The 25615-nt window shown below is 33.9% G+C and overlaps 2 protein-coding genes and 1 long non-coding RNA gene across 4 annotated transcripts in view; all 3 read left to right on the top strand.

The window, feature by feature from the left end:
• The window catches only part of LOC132742271 (probable oligoribonuclease), a 92066-nt gene that overhangs the window by 4258 nt on the left and 62193 nt on the right, over positions 1 to 25615 (top strand). The gene's annotated exons all lie outside the window — the stretch shown is intronic.
• Positions 538 to 3702, top strand: LOC132742267 (uncharacterized). The gene is made up of 3 exons (XR_009627417.1): positions 538 to 1003; positions 1893 to 2021; positions 3101 to 3702. It is a non-coding gene; the product is annotated as an uncharacterized LOC132742267 (long non-coding RNA).
• Positions 3936 to 13696, top strand: LOC132742268 (uncharacterized). The gene is made up of 2 exons (XM_060730623.1): positions 3936 to 10233; positions 11929 to 13696. Exon 2 carries the CDS (start codon positions 11998 to 12000, stop codon positions 13093 to 13095), a length of 1098 nt encoding a protein of 365 aa, XP_060586606.1. The 5' UTR covers positions 3936 to 10233; positions 11929 to 11997; the 3' UTR covers positions 13096 to 13696.

Genomic DNA, 25615 nt, shown 5'->3' on the forward strand with positions numbered 1-25615 from the left:
GCAGGCATTAAAATCTGGAAATAAAAACACAACAATTACTGAACAATTAAAGACTACAATTGTTTTCAGTAATCTCAAAAATTCAAACATACAATAATCTTGCTCAATGTAATCACGGTAGGGAATCACGTGACTTTTACGGTTACGCGTACAGACAATATGGCGGCCTAAAAACCTCGCTTCACATGTGTTTTTGAGGTAATTCTTTATTATATTCCTTTTACTTACATACGAGACCTGTTGCAGCCTACGCAGAATAAAGAATTGTTGCCGCCTATACCTTAGTTTCCACTCCTGTGCTCATAGATTTTACAAACACTCAAAAATTCAACAGAAATTTTCAATGTGAACAATTATATTTCGGGTAACATTCACGCAAAATTTGTATTTTTTATGAATTTGATTAAACTACGTCGAGTTAGCAATGAGAAAATGTTCATAGAATTTCTTTATTTGAAAATGTAAATATTAGGCATGCTAAATGTTGACTGGTCATTTTCTATTCCAAAACATGAGAGAAAAATGATTTGGGTAACTCCCACGCATACTTTTATTGTTGATAACTCCCACGCAATATTTTATGTGCAGGCAATATCTATGCAGGTTATAGCCTAGATATTGATTGAACAAAATCATGATTGATGCATTTAGCCTTAAACGTTCAAAGAATTTTGAATAATATTAAAAATACCGCCAAAAGGTCCTGGATAGAATAAAGCCCCTATGGATAGCAGAATACATACTCACGTGAATATATTAAATGAAGTTTCGATATAGATGAATTAATCGCAGAAATTAAAATAAAAGTCTCAAATATAAGAAGGAGGTCGATTTCAGTATAAGCACAATTACAGTTGTCATTTTTCATAGTTTGCAGATATGGGCGGTTCCAGTTCGGGTATTGTTTGTGGATAATGTTGGGCAACATTTGTCTTAATGACCACATAAACTGGCTACTCGGCACAGGACTTTGTAAATGTTGTGACAAATCGAAACGTGACAGGTATGGCATTTTATGTTATTCGTTATATTAAGATTTTAAAGACATTCAAGTCATTTTATCACTTAGTCTTTTATGAAACCAACTTTTTTCAAATTAGTGTCTGTATTTAACATTATTATGTTGTGTGTGGTTTTTTTTTAATCTAAAGCATAAAAGAAAACAACCTAAAGTATATTAGAATGGGTCTTTTATTTTACAAACTAGGTAATAAAATCTAAAGGTCTTATGTTTGAATGTCATCTTAATATCAGCAGTAAAACCAGTAACGTTTCCGATTTGCTGGGCTATAAAATGTTTTACCACAACATTTATAAGGTCCTGTGCCGTGTAGACTGTTCATGTGGTCAATATTTGAGACCTATCCGCAAATGAAATGTTTCCCACATTTATCACAAACAATATCCGAGATGGAACCTTCCATATCTGCAAAATATGAAAAATGACAACTGTAATTTTACTAATAAAAACAGAAATACAAAACCTCCTTCTAATATTTTGGACTTTTGTATCAAAACGCGACCTAATTGAATGTTTTGGGTTTGGAAGGCCTTACGCGAAGTTATTGATGTCCTTGGCAATTTATGATTTTACAAGCCATGCCTTTTTGAAATTTATTTATCATATTATTGTAACCTATAAGCAGATGAAGTGTTGTTCGCCCCATATAATTTACGCCCCAAGACGATTCGTCAATTTAGCTGTATTAATTTTATATCTTAGTGATAGTAAAATTAAATGTGAATTAGTTTGAAAAATACATTAAATCCATTGCATTTTCAAAATAAATATTGATTAAACTGTTTGTGGTTAAATAATAAAGTTGAGTGTTAAATTTTAAGTTTAATTGCCGTGAATATATAGGGAATAATAAGTTTATTTTATATTCTAGATCCTGGTCCTGGCTGAAATTTAAAGTATTACAGCTGTAGCTTCTATACCATAAATTTAACATGGAAAGGACTGTTCTTGGGAAAATGCTGACGTAACTGATGGGAGCAGTTTTTCTTACCAATCATAGGTCAGACTTAACCCTTTCCCCCATGAGCATATTGTGAAAAATGGCCATTTTCACTGAAAAGCCTCCTCTTACAAGTTCAAACTGCTATGAAACTATGAAAAATGATTCAATACTAATCAAACTTGGCACAAATGTTGACTGGACCATTGCTTTTGTAACGACATGCTCAGTCTTAAATTTCCTGTTACCATGGCAACGAGGGGTAAAGGGCTAACAAAAAATGATGAAAAACTTTTGAATCACCCAAAATCTAGTTTTTACATGTTAACATGTGGTCTTTTACCTAAATTTGGTGAATAATTGTTGTTTTGTAACATTTATAATTTTTTAAGTTAACCCTTTCACCCATGAGCATATTGTGAAAAATGGCCATTTTCACTGAAAAGCCTCCTCTTTCAAGTTAAATTTCCTGTAACCATGGCAACGAGGGGACATCTCAAAATTGCCAAAAATCACTATTTTGCCTCGATTTTTTCCATCAAAATTTGCTTCAAAGTGCTGCAACTTCTCAAGGGATTGAGATAGAGTCAAAGGCTTTTCAGCGTTGGTTACACCTTACCTTATGATCGACCTGGGGTCATTTAAAGCCTCTCACAAGTCCAAAATTTTCTTTGTGATGAGGGGGACTCCGCCCCCCATCAAACCCCCGAAAAAGAAGGGGGCACATCCCCCTTCTGACAACCCCCTGAAGTATCTTTTGGACAGGGGGCGGCGCCGAAAAAGTGCTCACTTTTTTTAACAACATTTCTCAAACGAAAACATGTGTTTGGGGAAAAATAGGACATTTTCTCACTATTTCAGGCCTAAAAAAAGGGCGGGGGGTCGAAAGTGCGTTGTTTCGCGTATATATGAGGTTAAGGGTTAAATAGCTTCTTTTTAAAAAGTTTTTGTTGTTTTTGTACATAATTTACTGTCAATATGAAACTTCAGCTGTATCTTAATTTCTATATGCTGTTTTATTATGTAAATCTTAGAAGATAAGCATTTTAAGATAAAACAAATCACTAAGTTGATTAATTATATATAATTTGAGATTGACCAAGTCAATTTTTACATGTAACTTCTTATTTTATTTGCAGAAGCAGTAGAAGTATTCAAACACCATCATGACACACTTTAGACATACCAAGAGAGCTCTAGAAGAAGAACTAGTGGTAGATTGGAACAGATTGTAGCTTAATTGTTAAACTAAAAGGACTTCTTAAATCGTTTGAATTTTAGCTACACTTGAACTGTAGTTTTGAAATAAAATAGCTGAAGTATTTAATAGTGTCTTGATTTTTTTGTTAAACTCTGTTACGTACAGTACTTTGCTTTATATTTATATTAAAGTATGTTGAAATGACATTGAAACTTCAACGTTGTGCCAACGTTGAACTTCAACGTTTTTTAAACTTTCAAATTCGAACATAAATCTAACGTTATTTCAACGTTGAAATCTGATCATACTTCAACGTTGTTCACCGTTGATGTGCCTGCTGGGTTACTTCTATCAAGGACCTATTTGCGGTATTTTTAATATTATTCAAAATTCTATGAAAGTTTGATGCTAAATGCATCAATCATGATTTTTTTCAATCAATATCTAGGCTATAACCTGCATAGATATTGCCTGCACATAAAATATTGTGTGGGAGTTATCAACAATAAAAGTATGCGTGGGAGTTACCAAAATTATTTTTCTCTCGTGTAATGGAATAGAAAATGACCTGTCAACATTTAACATGCCTAATATTAACATTTTCAAATAAAGAAAGTCTATGAACATTTTCTCTTTGCTAACTCGACGTAGTTTAATCAAATTCATAAAAAATACAAATTTTGCGTGAATGTTACCCGAAATATAATTGTTTACATTGAAAATTTCTGTTGAATTTTTGAGTGTTTGTAAAATCTATGAGCACAGGGGTGGAAAATAAGGTATAGGCGGCAACAATTCTTTATTCTGCGTAGGCTGCAACAGGTCTCGTATGTAAGTAAAAGGGATATAATAAAGAATTACCTGAAAAACACATGTGAAGCGAGGTTTTTAGGCCGCCATATTGTCTGTACGCGTAACCGTAAAAGTCACGTGATTCCCTACCGTGGTAATGAAATATTCAAATATTGACATCGTAAAAAGCAACATTACAATTTTTATAAATTGAATTAATGACGTATCCCCATGGATAAGTCATTGAATTAAGGGATGTTTTTCCTTTTATTCAAAGTGTTAAGTGTTGCTATTTTATGATAAATAAATCATACATGATATTTGAAATGACACTTTTTTAAATTATCTGGTTGTTTGTACGTTATGAGACCTATTCTATTCTTTTTTATCTTATTTATCATAAACAGCTTCTCCCAGAATCACGTGACTACACGTTGTATGTTATCGTTATAAAATCTATTAATAGTAACAAATGGCTGATAAGAAAATCATACAGGTAACCTGTGAATGGTTTGCAGCTGATAAAAGTGCAAATCAAAGTTATTCCCTGCGGTCTGGAGACCGCAGGGTACTGGTACGCGTTTAACTTTTGAGGCATGGAGGAGCACGTGATCTGTTTTCGGTACATGGAGGAGCATGTGATCTGTAAACTGTACATGATTGGTTAATCGACCTTTTCGAAAACCCAGCTAAATACCGTTTGCCGGTACGTTACGGATTTACCTGTAGAGAATTAGTCCGAATTATACCTAATTGAGAACAAAAAACTATAACGTGATATTTCTAATTTTCTATAATTATTTTACCGTTTAAGGTGGAAAAACTTGAATGATGTGTTTGAAAATTATGAATGTTTCATTAATATCTATCTCAAATTTTACAAACAATAAATTATTTATACTGAAAATCTACAAAATTAAAATATTCGTAGTGTATAGAGATAGAGATATTTTCTGCGTAAACTTGTGTGTTTACTTTATTTATTTTTTGCTCGGAATTATTCATAAAATGGTAGGCCTATTTAATCATTTTCTTAAAAAGAAATAATTGTTTTATGTTCGACCTTCTCCGGTCTTCAACGGTCACCAGTTTCCAAAGACCTTCTTTTATAATGATCGATTATTGTCAAGTATATTCCTGATACAAACGTTTATTTATTCCCCCTCCCCCCAAATAATGTTGAAAATAGTTAAATGAAATATCTTAATATCATTAAAATGTTCACCGCAGGAAACCATTTTACTTGTTTTGTGTATGACAGTAGGGGCCGGAATCGTATTGGATACACAGAGAAAACTAATAAACTATCTTTGTGTTGATAGTTTATCGCACTGGAAGGCAATTAAACGTTAACTATATAGTAACGACAGGAATATTGATTTCAGCTAAATAATTTTTTTTTCGAAAGTGCATAAGAATTTTTTTTTTATGCAGACACCACTTTTATAGTAGAATTGCATTGTTTTATGCAATAATTAAGCATATATATTTTCATAGTCTCTTTGCAAATATTCGATGATCGGTAATAATTTGTCGGTAATGATCGGATTCAGTATGGTACAACGGTATATGTATAAAGTAGAATTACAAGTAGAATTATAATCATATCACTTGCTCTACAGGTGTTAGATTTTAAGTTAGTTTCAAATTGAAGACTGTAGGTTCGATAAAGTGATTTTTTATGTTTTCTTTTATAATACTTTTTGTATTTTGTAAAACTTGACCATTTATCAAAATTATGAAATAAAAAAGTGCTAGAAATAAAACACACGATTTATCAACTTATGTTTCATAAAGTTAAAAGATATAATAAAAATCAATTTATGAAAACTACACACAGGATTTGTCCAAGATTCGAACTTGCTCCAACGAATGTAGGTTACAACTTACCACTAGGCCATTGAGCAATATTTATTGATATAATTATACATGTAATTATACTTACAATGAAATCGTTAACATTAATCATAATAAGTTATGTAAGCTAACGAAACAGCTCCCGAAAATTATTGAGTCTCGGGTAAATATTGCCAAACAGTACTTCCTTATTTAATAATGATAACAGTTTCTTGACAAAATTGCTAAGCAAGTTTGCTTCAAATATGATGTTTTATTATAACATAATATGAATTTATTGCATAAAACTCTTTAACAAAGTTTATAGCAAGAAAGATATAATTGTGGCAAGTACGTGAAAACGTATTTCTGAATAAACATTACTCAACGTATTGTTCTTCTTTTCTTTATACTCGAACCATTAAACTGATATTTTCTTTTATTATGCTCCCCGAAAAATTTCGGGGGAGCATATAGTCGTCGGTTGTCCGTCCGTCCGTCAGTCCGTACGTACGTCCCGAATTCGTGTCCGGACCATAACTTTGTTGTTATTTGAAGTCGGATTTTAAAATTGTTTCACAGAAATGATCACCATATTGAGACGACGTGTCGCGCGCAACATTTGGGTCGCTACCTTGAAGGTCAAGGTCACAGCATGACCTTGCAGCAAAATCGTGTCCGGTCCATAACTTCATTATTTGAAGTTGGATTTTAAAAATATTTCACAGAAATGATCACCATATTGAGACGACGTGTCGCGCGCAACATTTGGGTCGCTACCTTGAAGGTCAAGGTCACAACATGACCTTGCAGCAAAATCGTGTCCGGTCCATAACTTCATTATTTGAAGTCGGATTTTAAAAAAATATTTCACAGAAATGATCACCATATTGAGACGACGTGTCGCGCGCAACATTTGGGTCGCTACCTTGAAGGTCAAGGTCACAGCATGACCTTGCAGCAAAATCGTGTTCAGTCTATAACTTTGTTATTTGAAGTTGGATTTTAAAAAATTTCACAGAAATGATCACCATATTGAGACGACATGTCGCGCGCAACATTTGGGTCGCTACCTTGAAGGTCAAGGTCACAGCATGACCTTGCAGCAAAATCGTGTCCGGTCCATAACTTTGTTATTTGAAGTCGGATTTAAAAAATATTCCACAGAAATGATCACCATATTGAGACGATGTGTCGCGTGCAACATGTTGGTCGCTTCCTTGAAGGTCAAGGTCACAGCAAGACCTTGCAGCAAAATCGTGTCCGGCCCATAACTTCCCTATTTGAAGTTAGATTTAAAAAGTATTTCACAGAAATGATCATCATATTAAGATAACGTGTCATGCACAACATTTAAATCGCTGCCTTGAAGGTCAAGGTCACAGCATGACCTTGCAGCAAAATCGTGTCCGGCCCATAACTTCCTTATTTGAAGTCAGATTTTTAAACTATTTCACAGAAATGATGACCATATTAAAATGGCGTGTCATGCGCAACATTTGGCTCGCTAACTTGAAGGTCAAGGTCACAGCATGACCTTGAAGCAAAATTGTGTCCGGCACATAACTTCATTATTTGAAGTCGGATTTTACAACTATTTCACAGAAATGATCACCACAATGAGACATTGTATCGCGCGCAACATTTGGGTCGCTACCTTGAAGGTCAAGGTCACGGTATGACCTTGCAGCAAAATTGTGTCCGGCCCATAACTTTGTTACTGGAAGTCGGATTTAACAACTATTTCACAGAGATGATCACCATATTGAATCGACGTGTCGCATGCAACATTTAGGTCACTACGTTGAAGGTCAAGGTCACAGCATGACCTTGCAGCAAAATAATGTCAGGCGCATAACTTTGTTATTTGAAATCGGATTTTACAACTATTTCACAAAAATGATCACCATATTTAGACAATGTGTCGTGCACAATATTTGGGTTGTTTTTACACTTTGAACTTTGTCTGTGACATAACTCTGACACAACAAGAGGTATACCTTCCTGTGTCCAAAACCTATTCGGGGAGCATCACCCGGTTCAACCGGCTCTTGTTTATTATGATGATGCAATCATATTTCTATCCGGCGACTTGATGCTTTAGCATCAAAATCTCTACTTGTTTTTATTTTATTTGTTAAAAAGTATGATTTGTGACCGGAAACTGCTAGGAAACCAGTAAGTTTATTATTAATTGATATAAATTGGAGAGAAAAATACTTAAATGAAGTATTTAGATGTTAAATTCAAGTTTCAATTTTGTTAGCATCATCAGCAACAATAAATGAGTACTGTAGCCTAAGTTTATTATAAATTGATATAAATTAGAGAAAAAAATATTTTATTGAAGTATTTAGATGTTTAATAAATTGGTAACTTTTATATAATCAATTGATATAAATTTCATCCTTAGTAACATATAAACTCACTAATGGGCCTCACAGAGAGAAGACGCAGCTATCAGCAGCCAGTGGTCATAACGAGGCATTAGCAGCTACGGTCAAGACGTATAATTGTTCATAATTAAAGTAAAGCCTGTGTATTTTTCACAAGTTTAAATTATTATAGTGTAATTATTTAGGACTAACAAGTGTTTCATTTGTGGATATTAATTAAGCAGTTAAAAAAAAAAAAAAAAGTGTGATAAGAGGTATGTTTCATTTATTTGTATATATTTATTTTAAGTTTATACTTAAAATCGTTTAATTTTTTGTCAAAAAAAAAAACAAAACAAAAAAACCTCGTATATGTTTGATGTCTGAACACCACAGACAATATATACATTTGTAGTTATATATTTTATAACAACAATATTTATTAGCCAATTTTGTCTGAACACTGCTGCCAAATACGAAAAAAAAATATAAAAAAAATGTCTGAACACCACAGGCAAAACAAGATACAGTGTTCGTAATCATGCTTATCCAAACACCATGGAAAAGCAAAAATTGTCTGAACACCACAGACAAAAGACTCATTTGTTCGTAATGAAATCATGCTTATCCAAACACCATGGAAAAGCTAAAACTGTCTGAACACCAAAGACAAAAGACTCATTTGTTCGTAATGAAATCATGCTTATCCAAACACCATGGAAAAGCTAAAACTGTCTGAACACCACAGACAAAAGATACATTTGTTCGTAATTATGCTTATCCAAACACCATGGAAAAGCTAAAACTGTCTGAACACCACAGACAAAAGATACATTTGTTCATAATGAAATCATGCTTATCCAAACACCATGGAAAAGCTAAAACTGTCTGAACACCACAGACAAAAGACTCATTTGTTCGTAATTATGCTTATCCAAACACCATGGAAAAGCTAAAACTGTCTGAACACCACAGACAAAAGATACATTTGTTCGTAATTATGCTTATCCAAACACCATGGAAAAGCTAAAACTGTCTGAACACCACAGACAAAAGATACATTTGTTCGTAATGAAATCATGCTTATCCAAACACCATGGAAAAGCTAAAACTGTCTGAACACCACAGACAAAAGACTCATTTGTTCGTAATGAAATCATGCTTATCCAAACACCATGGAAAAGCTAAAACTGTCTGAACACCACAGACAAAAGACTCATTTGTTCGTAATTATGCTTATCCAAACACCATGGAAAAGCTAAAACTGTCTGAACACCACAGACAAAAGATACATTTGTTCGTAATTATGCTTATCCAAACACCATGGAAAAGCTAAAATGGTCTGAACATTACAGACAAATTATATATTGGTTTGCAATAGGGCGTGTTCATGCAACATGACATACATAATAATAATAATAATAATAATAATAATAAAAAAAAATCAGGCGTCTTGCATATCACAGAGGGACGAATTAATGATTTATGTAGATATCTATTTGACGGCGTTATTTACGCCTGACTGCGATTAAATTCTAATCGTTTATATATGTTTCTTCTTCATTTTATTGCTTAAATGGACTGCTGCTAGAAATGTTTAAAAAACATTTTTCAGGATCATGGCCGACGATCAAGAGGTCGGAAACAACCAGTCCAATATTCCCAATATATTTGAAAAATTCGGGACACTTGCAGGATCTTCTAGTCAGTTAGAAGACATCCAAAATGCAATAAAAGGTTTAACGGATTCTCTGACTGAAATGAGGTCTGACGTAAATTCTTTGAAAAGAACTGCAGTTACCTGCGAAGAAACATCAACTTCGAAACGTTTTTGCACGAGGGATGATTCAGGCTCAGATCACGAAAGCGTGGGAGATTTTTTCACCGAATCTGGGGTCACCCAGGGCATGGCGACCCTGGTACCTCAGCACAAACGGAAACATGCGCTCAATTTACAGGGCAACATGAATTTCAATCTACAGCGACGACGTCAAAATCACAATTACAGAACAAAACAGCAGAAAAAGAATACTTTCCAATCAAGAGCACAGAAAAATTAATATCCGAAGTAAGTAATCATAATATGAAATATTCCTCTACCATTATAAATACTTCACAGAATTTTCGGGCGGGGAAGACCAGAATGGCGTTGAATGAGTGGAGAAAAATAACCAAAGATAAATGGATACTAGAAACTGTAGACGGTTCTCGGGTACAGCTGTCAGCAACTCCTTTTCAGTATAAAATTCCAAAACCATTTAATTTTAAAGAAAACGAAAAACAAGCAATACAGTTTGAAATTACACGGTTTTTAAATCAAGGAATAATAGAACTTGCAGACGAAAACTTGGACGGAGAATACATTTCGAATATATTCACAAGACCAAAATCAGACGGACGGATTAGAATTATTTTGAATTTAAAATCTTTCAATAGCAACTACGTCAGCAAAATACATTTTAAAATGGAAACTTTGGGGTCAGTGACCACAGCAATGAGGAAAAATTGTTATTTCGGCAAGGTCGACATTTCTGATGCTTTTTACACTAACCTATATACGAACGGACAGACGGTATTTTCGTTTCTTTTTCGAAGGTGTAAAATATCAATTTACAGCGCTTGTGATGGGATTTGCAAAAAGCCCTATGATATTCACTAAACTGATGAAGCCAGTTTTTCTCATTTAAGAGCGCGGGGTCATTTAAGTTCAATTTACATCGACGACGCATGTTTGCAAGGTCAGTCATACTCCGCCTGTGCTCGAAATATCAGCGAAACAATTGATTTATTAGACAAGTTAGGATTTACAATTTCAATGGGTAAATCTGTTCCTGGTTCCGTCGAAAAAGATTGTATTTTGGGATTTGTGCTGTTCTCTAAAAACAATGACAATAATATTAACAAAGGAAAAATGTGATGATATCACAGAGCTTTGCAATAACATAATAACATGCCGGCGAATAACAATTCAAAAATTTTCAACTGGTTGCAGCATCACCGGGGGTTATGCATGCTCCGTTATACATAAAACCTTTAGAACTACATAAGGAAAGGGAACTGAAAACAATAAGGGTAATTTTAATAGTTTTTTTTACAATCACACCAGATATTTTGGGAAATTTGCGATGGTGGATCACTCATATACATTCATGTTTCAAAAGTATTACATCGCCTGACCCGAATAACATTATGTTTACTGATTCTTCGGGACATATGTGGGGCGCGTATGATAAAACAGAAAATAGACGAACAAATGGTTTTTGGTCGGCGGAAGAACAAAATCAACATATCAATGTGTTAGAATTAAAAGCGTGTCAAGTTGGGCTATTGTCGCTTTTTAAACACAACATAAATATCTATATAAAAATTTATATGGATAACACTACGAGTGTATCATACATAAATAATTACGGGGGAAGAATAGATTCATTGAATAAAATTGCGCGCGATATCTGGCATTGGTGTATTCAAAGAAACATTTTGTTGTCAGCACATCATGTATCGGGGTCATTGAACCGCACGGCAGACAAACTGAGTCGTACTGGAATTGAAGATTTAGAATGGAGTATATCACCTGAGATGTTCACAGCAATTTGTCGGTCTTTCCCGTCCTTAAATATAGATTTATTTGCATCTCGCTTAAATGCTTAAATAACAAAGTTCCGACGTATGTTTCAAGACAACCTGACCCAAATGCTTTTGCTATAGACGCTTTTTCATTCTCATGGCATGATAATTGTTATTATTGTTTTCCACCTTTCAGTGTAATAGGCAGGGTCCTGCAAAAAGTAGAAATAGATCAAACAGATCTACTGTGTTTAGTAGCACCAATATGGCCTGCACAGACATGGTGGCCGACATTAATACAACTTATTGTTGCACCATGCCTTCTACTTCAGCACCCTCAGGACATCCTTACGTTGTGCCATCGACCGGGAAAGAAACACCCATTAAAAAAGATGAGGCTGGCGCTTTTTCCCTTATCAGGAAAGCGCTTGAAGATAGAGGGATTTCAAATGAAGCTCAGCAGATTATCATTAATTCGTGGCGGAGAACAACCAGGAAACAGTATCAAACATATCTTAAACAATGGTTTCATTTCTGTGAAGGGAAACACGATCCCTTTAAACCCCTTGTAGCAACAGTGATAGCATTTTTGTCTCACCTATATTCAAAAGGGATAACCTACAGTGCGATTGGTATTGCCAGATCAGCAATTTGTGAGTTTGATAAGATAACTTCAAACGTAGATCTCAGCAATAATAACCTGATATCACGGTTCATGAAAGGTGTATTTAACACAAGGCCGGCACTTCCGAGATATAAAGAGATATGGGATGTGCGAACAGTTTTAGATTTTTTATCAAAAACAGAAAATGATACACTATTATTTTTGGCTGGAAAATTAAGCATGTTGTTTTTATTGTTGTCAGCTCAGCGGTGTCAAACACTCCATCTCATTTGTTTGGAAGACATTAATATTTCAGACGAAAGATTGATAATAAACACTTCACATTTATTAAAAACATCGAAACCTGGTCGGCATCAGACACCCTTTTTGTTTGACAGTTTTAAATCAGATAAACGCTTGTGTATTGTCAGCGTCATTAGTGAGTATTTACAGAGAACGAAAGACCTCAGAAATACCAATAAATTACTGATATCAACGGTCAAGCCTCATGGGGCCGTTTCAAAACAAACAATTTGGATTAAGCTAATTATGCACAGAGCTGGGGTGCATAAATCATTCAAACCACATAGTACGCGCGCTGCTGCGTCTTCAATCACACACATGCGTGGAGTCCCGTTACAGACGATAATTGAATCAGCGGGATGGAGCAATGCTAAGACATTCGCTAAATATTATGATAAACCAGTATCAAATACCAATGGAAAATCTATGCAGGCTATCATAGATATTGCTAATTAGAGTGTATAATAATGGGACAAAAAAGAGAGAAAAAAAAAAAAAAAAAAAAAAAAACTGTAGTGATAATAATAATTATAGCTATATTTAATTACTTTCTATATAGTTGTGCATGGCATTTATATTCTGGAAAAATATGAAAACATGTGTTTTTACCGAATTGCAGAATCATAAAGACCTTTATGTCTTGAAATTAAATCGTTGTTCTTCATAATAACATGAAAGATAAATATTTACTATGGCGTTGGATGGCACGTAATGTCCTTTCCAAAATATCGCAAAAAGGACTCTAAAATCTCTGTGGGGCCCATTAGTGAGTTTATATGTAGGATGAAATTAAATGATTAAGCTAGACTTACCTGTAAGGTGAAGGTTAATCATGATTTCATCCACATAAAACTCACTAAGGGCTCACACACCCAACCCGCTACCTCCCCGTTTAAACTGATATTTTTGCGATATTAATCGGCATTACTTACTCTAAAATATGACCACTGGCTGCTGATAGCTGCGTCTTCTCTCTGTGTGAGCCCTTAGTGAGTTTTATGTGGATGAAATCATGATTAACCTTCACCTTACAGGTAAGTCTAGCTTAATCATTTAATTAAATAAGAAAAACTTTTTAACATTGTTTTTAATTATTCAGATTTTTTTAATTAGATGTAATGTATACTTTTTAATGTGTTTAGTCATTGAAAATAATTAATGAAAAATTTACTTGATTAGGATAATCATAAGATATTATTATTATTTTCTTTTTTTAATAAATTAATTTGAAATTTATTAGCAAAAAATGATAATGAATTTTAATTGCTAAATTTCATACTTTTGTATAATGAAAAAAGGAGTTCTATACACACATGTGCTAATTATTAGTTTGCTGTCAGTGATAATTGAGATGTTTATTAATTCATTACTCAAGAATCAAGGTGTTGATTAGATTAAAATAGCTGTGAAAAGGTGTTGATGAATAAGTATTAAGAAGCTAGACCTTACAATAATTACAGGTGTCCAATCACTGGTAGTCAGACTATTCTCTCCCTTACCAGTTCCTCCCCTGACGTTTCCTCCTTGACGGTTCTCTCCCTATTTTGGGGCAGAACCGTCTGCATATTTGCAAATAAGCAGACAGTTCCTCCCCATTCTTATTTTTATTATTACATTATTATTAAAGTATTTAGATGATAAATAAATGGGTAAGTTTATTATTAATTGATATAAATTAGGGAAAAAAAAGAAGATTTTATTGAAGTGTTTAGATGTTAAATAAAATTGGTAACCTTATTATCAATTGATATAAATTAAATTAGAAAAACTTTTTTTAGCATATAAGTTAATTATTCTGATTTTTGTATTTTCTGATTGCAAGATCAGTAAATACATAGCTAACATCCACGGTCTAACACAAATTTTCCTAACAGACCTAACAACGCAAAGTAGTTCTCACTCAGAACTGCTAAAAAAACCAGCAATTTAAAATAAAGAATAATTTTTAATGTATGCATTTAACGAATTACAGTGCATTAAAAAGTTAAGAGTAGTCAATAGAAATATGAGGTTACAATCACAAATTTTGCGGATGAATATCTTTTTTACCCAATAGAAAATGTTCGGCTATTTCCGTAAAGCTTAATCAATGAAATTGCTATTTTTAGCTATGTCGCTTACCGAATACTCCAGAGCGTTACTTTTAGTAACACATAAATGCTGACTGTCCGAGTAGTGGTACATACTCGTATACATGTCAATACTGTTTTTGGCGAGAAAGCATTTATTTCGCTACAAATTTTTTCATCAGTGTTAAACAACAGGTTTATAGTGAAGAAAAATACCTCGAACATTTAGTAAGGGATTACAAACACGGGAAAACGGAAATTCTCAATTTTAGATATTACAAATGTATTTGTTATTATTCAAGCTACATATGTATTACTTCACCGTGGTGCAGAAGAGGTAGCGTGCTCGTTTAGGGTGTGAGAGGCCCAAGGTTCAAATCCTAGTCGAGGCAACTTTTTTTTTTGAAAAGTGTCTTTTTTAAGGAAGTAGCCACGATATGCAAAGGATAAAGTTATGGCTGTCATAAAAATGAAAATGATTTTTTTTGATGCAACTCTAAGTCATGCAAAAAAATTCCCATAATGTATCAAATCTCAAACTGTTATAGACGCAGTCGCTGCGTAAGATTAATTATATCAGTATATAAAAATAAACTTATATAGGAAAATACATACCAGATAGTCAGTATGATTTAGATTGCAAAAAGATCAGAAAATACCACAGAGGATGCAGCCCTTTTTGATTTAAATAAGATGTAATGTATACTTTTTAGTGTGTTTTTCCATTGAAAATAATTAATGAATAATTTACTTGATAAGGATAATCATAAGATATTATTATTATTATTTTAATAAAGAAATATGAAAATTTATAAGCAAAAAATGATTAATGAATTTTAATTGCTAAATTCATACTTTTTTGTATAATGAAAAAAAGGGAAAAAAGGAGTTCAATACACACATGCGTTAAGTTTGCTGTCAGAAGATAATTGATGGTGTTTATTAATTCATTACTCAAAGAATCAAGTTTTTGATTAGATTAAAATAGCTGTGAAAAAGGTATTGATGAATAAGTATTTACAAGCTAGACCTTTAAAAATAATAACAGGTGTCCAATTATTGTCCAATAATCTATATCTCTCACAATGAAGGTGTTTGATAGATTAAAATACCGAAAAAAGGTGTTAAATTTACAAACACTTTTCAGCTGATAAACATAAAACATAAAATGCAGTTTAATATCAAACACATTCTTTTTATTACATGCTTTTCGATGGATTATAGAAATATATCAGTGATTTATAAACTGGTAATTTCACTGTTTGAAACAGTGAAATTATCAAGTTGATAATTTCACTGTTTTGAATTTAAGCCCGTTACGTTGTCTCAGAGAAATACCAGCGTGCACAGTACTGGAAACCAGCTTAATGACGTGACGTCTTAAATGACGTCACATTGTATTAGAATATGGCGCGCTTTTCATTTAGTACTTAGATAAAATGTCTTTTTAAACGTTTCTTAGCATGTAATAAAAAGAAAATTTGTTTAGTTTAGTGTAAGATTGAAATATATTTCACCTCGTGAACACCAAAAGTTCATATTTCACTCGTGGCTGCGCCACTCGTGAAATATACCTTTTGGTGCTCACTCGGTGAAATATATTCCGATCTTACACTGAACTTAACAAATATCCTCTATTTAATAATCTTCATTAAGAAGTATTATTAGATTACAGTAAGTCAAAACTAAATTGATCAGTTATAAAAAAAATGGGGGAGAACTGTCTGCATATTTCAAATTTGGGAGAGAACCGTCAGGGGAGGAAATGGTTAGGGAGAGAACCGTTAGGGGGAGGAACTGGTAAGGGAGAGAATAGTCTGTCATTCCCAATCACTGTCCCTCACAATGAAGGCGTTGATAGGATTAAAATACCGAAAAAAAAGGTGTTAAATTTACAAAACTTTTTTTCAGCTGATAAACATAAAAACATAAAATGCAGTTAATATGAAACACATTCTTTTAATAATCTTCATTAAGAATATTATTAGATTAAGTCAAAAACTAAAATGATAACTTATAGAAAAAATGGGGGAGAACTGTCTGCAGATTTCAAATTTGGGAGAGAACCGTCAGGGGAGGAAATGGTTAGGGAGAGAACCGTCAGTGGGAGGAACTGGTAAGGGAGAGAACAATCTGTCATTCTAACAATTCACGAATTCGAAAACCTAGCTTAACGCCGTTTTCCGGTACTTTCTGTACATAGCTCTGGGGGAATTCACCTAATGGAGTGTTATAGCGAACTCGATGTTTTCGGCCTTTTTTAAATTAAATTGAAATAAAACAGTTATTTCTTTATAAGAAGATAATTAAATATCAATGTATGAATAATTCCATACAGAAAATAAAGTAGATACACAAGTTTACGCAGAAAATAACCTTATTTATTATGAAGATTCCACTCAGTCTGTTTAAATTTTATTGATTTTCATCATAAACAATTTATTTTTTTGAAAAAATTGTAATAGATATTCAAGGAAAATTGATAATTTTCAGACATTAATTTTGTTCACCTTAAACAGTAAAATAATGATAGAAAAATAGAAATATCATGTAACTGTGTTATGTACTTCATTTGGTGTAATTCCCCAGAGCTAAATCCGTAACGTACCGGAAAACGGTGTTTAGCTAGGTTTTTCGAAAAGGTCAATACGCTGTAATGACGATTCGCCTCAATGAACAATTCGCCCCATTTTTATTCTCTGTTTCCTATCGGTAATTCCCGGTCTCTCCCGGTCTATTTTGACGGGGATTTTACTAGAGACCGGCGAATTATATCACACGTTTATTGTCCTGTCTCTCCGGTTTTGGAGTAGATATTTAAGCAGCTCCTATATACTCCATAGAAATATCACTCATGCCTATCAAAAAGTGAAAAATTAGGCATTATGTAGCAATAAAACTTAATGGATGTACATTTGATCCTTTAATATTATATACCATTTGAAAAGTTAAATCTTTTATCTATTGCTGCATGTTAAAATATTGGTAACTTTCCATGCCTTCACTTAGAAAAACATGGCAGAACATACCTACTGAGCCAGTTTTTTTGTCATTATGAATAGTTTTGTAACAAAAATTATTAAGTTGCTCTCTTTTAAAAAATGATGTAACATTAAAATTTATTTAAATGGGAACTGTAAATATTTTTACCGACAGCCATAGACAAATGCATAAGCTTTCAGAAAATGTATTATTTTACTGATTTTGATATCTGGTTATTAAGTTTTTACTTGCTACAAGTTTTAAGTTTAGTAGGCATGCATGATATTTTAACTGGCTAGGAAGTTGCCTATCTTCTGATCGTAACAAATAAATAAGTTGGTTTTTTTCAAAATTGAAAATAGATTTTTAGGGGAAAAATAAATAATTATCTTCCGTCCGTAGCAGTATAGTCTGTGACGTCAGAGCATGGAGTGCCAGACAAAATTATTTTTTGACATTTGAGTAAATATTGCCAATTTATTATTATACAATGCTAAAAATTGATTTAAAATATCAGCAGTTGTAAAAGGAATAATTTTGTATTGTGTATCGAAATTGCTAAACTTGAGTTTGTTGACATTGATTTTCCATGTGTGTAATTAGATTAAATGCAAAAGGCGTTGCATTCCTTGTGTTTATTTATAGTATAGAGGGGTATATTTGCCGTTATTTTTTAATTATTTGCTTATTAATCCCCTACCGGTTTAACCGGAGGGGACTTCAGGTTAACCCTCCGTCCGTCTGTGTCCGTCCGCACTCACAGGAGAGTAATTATGTGGCTAGAGGGACAATAGGTAACTGTTCTTTCTCTTTGATGTCATTCATTCCTTAATGCTTTTATGTGGCTATTTTCTTTTGTGTGGCTAAAAAGAACAATAGAGAGAACAATAGAGTAGCCACATAATTACTGTCCTGTTAGAACTTCCGTCCGTCTGTCCGTCCGTCCACAAAACTGGATCCCGCGATAACGCAAAAAGTACTAAAAATATTTTTATGAAACTTGATATATGGATAGATGGCAGTATGGAGATTATGCACATCTTTTTCTTTTGTCCTATGTTGAAAATTCTGGTTGCTATGGCAACAAATAGTCTGAAAATAAGGCAAATTTAACACATAAACTGGATCCAGTAATAACTCAAAAAGTACTGAAAATATTTTTATGAAACTTGAAATATGGGTAGATGGCAGTCTGGAGATTATGCACATCTGTTTCTTTTCTTCCTATGTTGAAAATTCTGGTTGCTATGGCAACAAATAGTCTGAAAATATGGCAAATTCAACACATAAACTGGATCCAGTGATAACTCAAAAAGTACTGAAAATATTTTTATGAAACTTGAAATATGGGTAGATGGCAGTCTGGAGATTATGGACATCTTTTTCTTTTCTTCCTATGTTGAAAATTCTGGTTGCTATGATGGCAACAAATAGCCTGAATTTCAAGATTTCTGATTTAAATTTTTCAGCTTTTTCACTATAAGTTCTTTATTTCTTAAGGTGTTTACTTCAAACTTTAAATATAAGTTTCTGCTCATCAACCACATCATATGTGACAAGGTTTACAACTCTAGCACAAAAATTATCAGTATTACCTCCCTTTAACTTAGAATTTTTATGGAAAAAAAATGTTGTCTTTTTAGCTCACCTGTCACAAAGTGACAGGGTGAGCTTTTGTGATCGCTTTTCGTCCGGCATCCGGCGTCCGTCCGTAAACTTTTACTTTAAATGACATCTCCTCATAAACAACTAAGCCAATTTCATCCAAACTTCACAGGAATGTTCCTTTGGTGGTCACCTTTAAAAAGTGTTCAAAGAATTTAATTCCATGCAGAACCCTGGTTGCCATGGCAACCGAAAGAAAAAAACTTTAAATATCTTCCTTTAAAAAAACCCAAAGAGCTAGAGCTTAGATATTTGGCATGAAACATCTTGTAGTGAGTGTCTACCAAGTTTGTTCAAATAAAAGCCCTGGGGTCAAAATTGGCCCCGCCCAGGGGGTCATTGATTTTCCCTATATGCATATAGTAAATACTTAAAAAAATCTTCTTTAAAAGAACTCAAAGAGCTAGAGCTAAGATATTTAGCATGAAACATGTTCTATTGGGTTTCTACCAAGTTTGTTCAAATAAAAGCCCTGGGGTCAAAATTGGCCCCGCCCCAGGGGGTCATTGATTTTCCCAATATGCATATAGTAAACTTAAAAAAAATTCTTTTAAAGAACCCAAAGAGCTAGAGCTAAGATATTTAGCATGAAACATGTTCTAATGGGTGTCTACCAAGTTTGTTCAAATAAAAGCCCTAGGGTCAAAATTGGCCCCGCCCCAGGGGGTCATTGATTTTCCCTATATGCATATAGTAAAAATTAAAAAATCTTCTTTAAAAGAACTCAAAGAGCTAGAGCTAAGATTTTTAGCATGAAACATCTTCTAATGAGTGTCTTCCAAGTTTGTTCAAATAAAAGCCCTGGGGTCAAAATTGGCCCCGCCCCAGGGGGTCATTGATTTTCCTTATATGTGTATAGCAAAAAATTAAAAAATCTTCTTTGAAAAAACCCAAATAGCTAGAGTTTAGATATTAAGCATGAAACATCTTCTAGTAAGTGTCTACAAAGTTTATTCAAATTAAAGCCCTGGGGGTCAAAACTGGCCCCGCCCCGGGGTGTCATTGTTTTTTAACTATTTGTGTATAGTAAACTTAAAAAATCTTCTTTTAAAAAACCCAATGAGCTAGAGCCTAGATGTTTAGCATGAAACATCTTCTTATGGGTGGCTACCAAGTTTGTTCAAATAAAAGCCCTTGGGTTAAAATTGGCCCTGTCGGGGGGGGGGGGGGGGGGGAATAATTATTTTTCATTATATGTGTGCAGTAAAAACTTAACATCATGAAACATCTTCTAATGGTGTCTTCCAAGTTTGTTAAAATAAAAGCCCTGGGGGCATATACAGGTGAGCGACCTTGGGGCCATCATGGCCCTCTTGTTTAAATAACTTCTTTATTTCCTAATGTATCTACTTCAAACTTCATATATATGTTTCTTATTATCACTTAACATTTTTGAGCAGGTTAAATACTCTAGCAAGACTATTTCCAGAATTATGTCCCCCTTGAACTAGATTTTTTTCGAGAAATTGGTATTTTTTACTCCAACTTCTTCATTCCTTATAGGATTTACTTTAAAATCCCACATCGTAATAATATGTTTAAGGTTGTATAAACATAATTTCCTTACTAGGCAGGGAAACATAACACATTACTGTGATATAAACAAACTTAGAACTCCAAAGATTTAAGTTCATTTGTGTCATTCATTCACTGGTAAAATTGAATGGCCAATGGCCCATCAGAATGTTGCTGGGGTTCTAACCGGTAGGGGACTTATGGATTGCTTGCAATACTATGATAATTGCTTGTATTTTTCAATTATTGATAGAATGTCAATCTCCAGTGTTATTATACATAAACTTACAATTAAAAAATAACAATTGAATAGCAACTTCAGGGGTTTTTTTTACTATCAAATTGACACCGATAGTCGGCGTCAATCCCCTCAGTAAATAGCCAAGTTTTCCCCCCCCCAAAAAATCTATTTTTCCTTTAAACTGGATCAGATTTAATATTTATATGGTTTAAAATATTAATTTAATATTGATATTAAAATATTAATTGTCTCCATTTTATCCAGGATAACCCACCAATTGTAGTCCAATATAACCAAAAACATTGCAGGAAACTGCAAGTACTGTCTCAACATGGAGGCTGCCATTTTTTTTTTGGCTATATCCTGTACTGAAAGGTACTGTTTCTGGATCAAAATATTGTCATTTTCTTGGTTATTTTTAGTAAAGTATTTTGTATTTCTTATTATGAAAATGAGTTAAAGTATGTCACAGATATACTATTATACCTATACTGGTTGGGGACCACCAAAACCGGACAACCACCAAACCCGGACGGCCCCGAAAATGCTTAATTTAGTATTTTCTTTGTTCAGTGGTTGTCAGTCACTTTTTGTTTTAACAATAAATGCACGTTTCTTCTATAATTTAGTAAATAAATTTAATTCAACCTCCATAAATAGTAATATTTTAATGTCTATTTTAAGAATGTTGCCGTTGAAGTTTGGGCATCAAGAAAGAAATGCCTGATCTCATATACCAGCTATAATCATTTGCAAAGTAAACAATAGAATTTCCAAAACTTCAGCATTTGTTGCTGATATATTGTATATCATGTTAAAACTTAAAAATAAAAACATCCAAGCTTTTATATGAATTAAATCACGCCATGTACATATCTGTTTGGACACATGGTACTATAGTGTAGACAATTTAGGTAATTTGGATACCCTCCTTGACGAGCCTCAGATATAAGTGAAATACAATCAGAAATAAACAAACTAGTTTGTTAGTTAGGAGAAGAACCTAGCTGTACTGTGTCAAATTTTTAGGTCTCTGAGTTGGAAAGTATGAAATCTGTATGGAAAAATGTTCAAAAAGTGTCCGGTTGATGGTCCCCGACCAGTGCTGTATTAAATTTCATACAAAAATGGAAGTATATAAACCATTCACCACCATACATATTAAGATGTTATCCTGCAAAGAATATTTTGCATGATGATAAAGTTTTTAAGGGGAAAAAGATATGGTTGTGACTCTCTACTATGTAGTTTAGTACATAGTATAAATAACGTCATAATTTTCCCCAAATGACTTTTTTCGTATATGTATTCCCCTCCTTACCAGCGTCCAGCCTCTTCCCCTTTTCTTAAACCCCCCCCCCCCCCCCGCTGAACTTACAATTCAAAAATAATATTAGCATTTTTCATTTTTTTATGTCTAAAAAAAACCCAATAAATATGTATAATTGTCCCCCGCCTTTTCGAAGAAAAAAGGGGGATATAGAAATAGGCTCCGTCTGTCCGTCCGTCCGTCCGTCACACTTTCGCGTACGGTCCATAACTTTGTCATAAATGAAAGGAATTTGAAATATCTTGGCACAAATGTTTATTATAATAAGACGATGTGTCATGCGCAACAACCAGACCCCTACCTCCAGGGTCAAGGTCACACTTGCTCATTCAAGGTCAACATTGCCTATTTGAGGGTATATGTCGTGTCCGGTCCATAACTTTCTTATCTATGAAGGGATTTTGTAAATACTTGCCATAATTGTTCACAATAATCAGATGATGTGTCATGCGCAAAAACCAGTCACCTACCTTCAAGGTCAAGGTCACACTTGGAGGTCAAATATTAGTCTGTTACAGGGTATATTTCGTGTCCGGTCCATTACTTTGTCATTTATGAAAGGAATTTGAAATTACTTGGCACAAATGTTTGTTATAATAAGAGGATGTGTCATGCGCAACAACCAGACCCGTACCTTCAGGGTCAAGGTCGTACTTGCTCATTCAAGGTCAACATTGTCTATTTGAGGGTATATGTCGTGTCCGGTCCATAACTTTCTTATCTATGAAGGACTTTTGTAAATACTTGCCATAATTGTTCACAATAATCAGATGATGTGTCATGCGCAAAAACCGGTCACCTACCTCCAAGGTCAAGGTCACACTTGGAGGTCAAATACTTACATAGTCTGTTACAGGGTATATTTTGTGTCCGGTCCATAACTTTTTCATAGATCAAAGGATTTTGAAAATACTTCGCACAAATAGTCACTATAATAAGAGGATGTGTCATGCACAACACCTGCATCCCTACCTTCAAGGTCAAGGTCACACTTAGAGGTCAAAAATTAACATAGTCTGTTATAGGATATATTTTGTGTCGAATCTAGAACTTCTTCATAGTTCAAGGGATTTTGGAATAACTTAGCACAAATAGTCACAATAATAAGCCAATATGTTAGGTACAACACCTGCACCCCTACCTCTTAAGGTCAAGGTCACACTTAGAGGTCAAAGGTTAACAGAGTCTGTTATTTGGTATATTTTTTGTCCCGTCCATTACTTCTTCATAGATTAAGGGATTTTGAAAATACTTTGCACAAATAGTCACAATGATTAGATGATATGTCTGTGTCCCTACCTCCAAGGTCAAGGTCACACTTAGAGGTCAAAGATTTACATAGTCTGTTATAGGGTATATTTTGTGTCCAATCTATAACTTCTTCATAGTTCAAGGGATTTTGAAAATACTTGGCACAAATAGTCTCAATAATAAGACTTTATGTCATGCACAACACCTGCTCCCCTACCTCCAAGGTCAAGGTCACACTTAGAGGTCAAAGCTTAACATGATAAATTTTTAAATTCCATGTTTCATTTTATTTCTTTAACAAATTTATTGTTACATTTGCAGATCTAGCATTGATCATAATTTTGGACTGAATGTCCTGAGATCCATACCTCAATCTTTTGAAATAGCACAATTTTATGCTTCATAGAAAACTCCTGGGGCGGGGGACGTTGGTAACTCTGTTACAAATTCTTGTAACTGAATTAAAACGTACATTTTTTATGGTTTTAATATGTCAAAATCAGCTTTGAAACATTTTATTAATCCCCTTGCGCATAGCGGAAAGAGGATTATAGGAATCAGGGGCGTAGCCAGCTTTTTAGCTCATCTGACCACGAAGTGGTCAAGGTGAGGTATAGTGATGGGGCTATGTCCGTCGTCGTGCGTCGTCAACAGTTGGGTTGTTAACAGTCTAGCAGTCACAGTTTTGATTCATTGTCAAACTTTGTCAGAATATTTGTCTCAATGAAATACAGATCGAGTTCGAAGATTGGTCAGCTCCGGTCAAAAACTAGGTCACAGGAGCAAAAAATAGAAAAAGCTTGTTAACACTCTACTGGCTGCAGTTTTGATCCAAATTTTCTGGAAATTTGTCAGAAAGGTTGTTTTGATGATTTCTAGGTCAAGTTCGAAGATGGGTCATCTCCGGTCAAAAACTAGGTCTCAGGAGCTAAAAATAAAAAAAGCTTGTTAACACTCTAGTGGGTGCAGTTTTGATCCAAATATTCTCGAAATATGTCAGGAAGGTTGTTTTGATGATTTCTAGGTCAAGATCGAAGATGGGTCATCTCCGGTCAAAAACTAGGTCACAGGAGCTAAAAATAGAAAAAGCTTGTTAACACTCTGTGGCTGCAGTTTTGATCCAAATATTCTGGAAATTTGTGAGGAAGGTTGTTTTGATGATTTCTAGGTCAAGTTTGAAGATGGTCATCTCCTGTAAAAAACTAGGTCACAGGAGCTAAAAATAGAAAAAGCTTGTTAACACTCTGTGGCTGCAGTTTTGATCCAAATATTCTGGAAATTTGTGAGGAAGGTTGTTTTGATGATTTCTAGGTCAAGTTCGAAGATAAATCATCTCCGGTCTAAAACTAGGTCACATGAGCTAAAAATAGAAAAAGTTTGTTAACACTCTAGTGGCTGCAGTTTTGATCCAAATATCCTGGAAATTTGTCAGAAAGGTTGTTTTGATGATTTCTATGTCAAGTTCGAAGATGGGTTATCTTCGGTCAAAAACTAGGTCACAGGAGCTAAAAATAGAAAAATCTTTTTAACACTGTAGTGGCTGCAGTTTTGATCCAGATATTCTGGAAATTTGTCAGGAAGGTTGTTTTGATGGTTACTAGATCAAATTCAAAGAATTGGATCATCGCCGGTCAAAAACTAGGTCACTGGAGCTAAAAATAGAAAAAGCTTGTTAACACTCTAGTGGCTGCAGTTTTGATCCAAATTTTCTGGAAATTTGTCAGGAAGGTTGTTTTGATAATTTCTAGGTCAAGTTCGAAGATGGGTTATCTCCGGTCAAAAACTAGGTCACAGGAGCTAAAAATAGAAAAAGCTTGTTAACACTCTACTGGCTGCAGTTTTGATCTAAATATTCTGGAAATTTGTCAGGATTGTTTTGATGATTTCTAGGTCAAGATCGAAGATGGGTCATCTCCTGTCAAA

Source organism: Ruditapes philippinarum, unplaced genomic scaffold (assembly GCF_026571515.1).
Source record: "Ruditapes philippinarum isolate M1 unplaced genomic scaffold, ASM2657151v2 ctg1767_1_1_1_1, whole genome shotgun sequence".
NCBI lineage: Eukaryota > Metazoa > Mollusca > Bivalvia > Venerida > Veneridae > Ruditapes > Ruditapes philippinarum.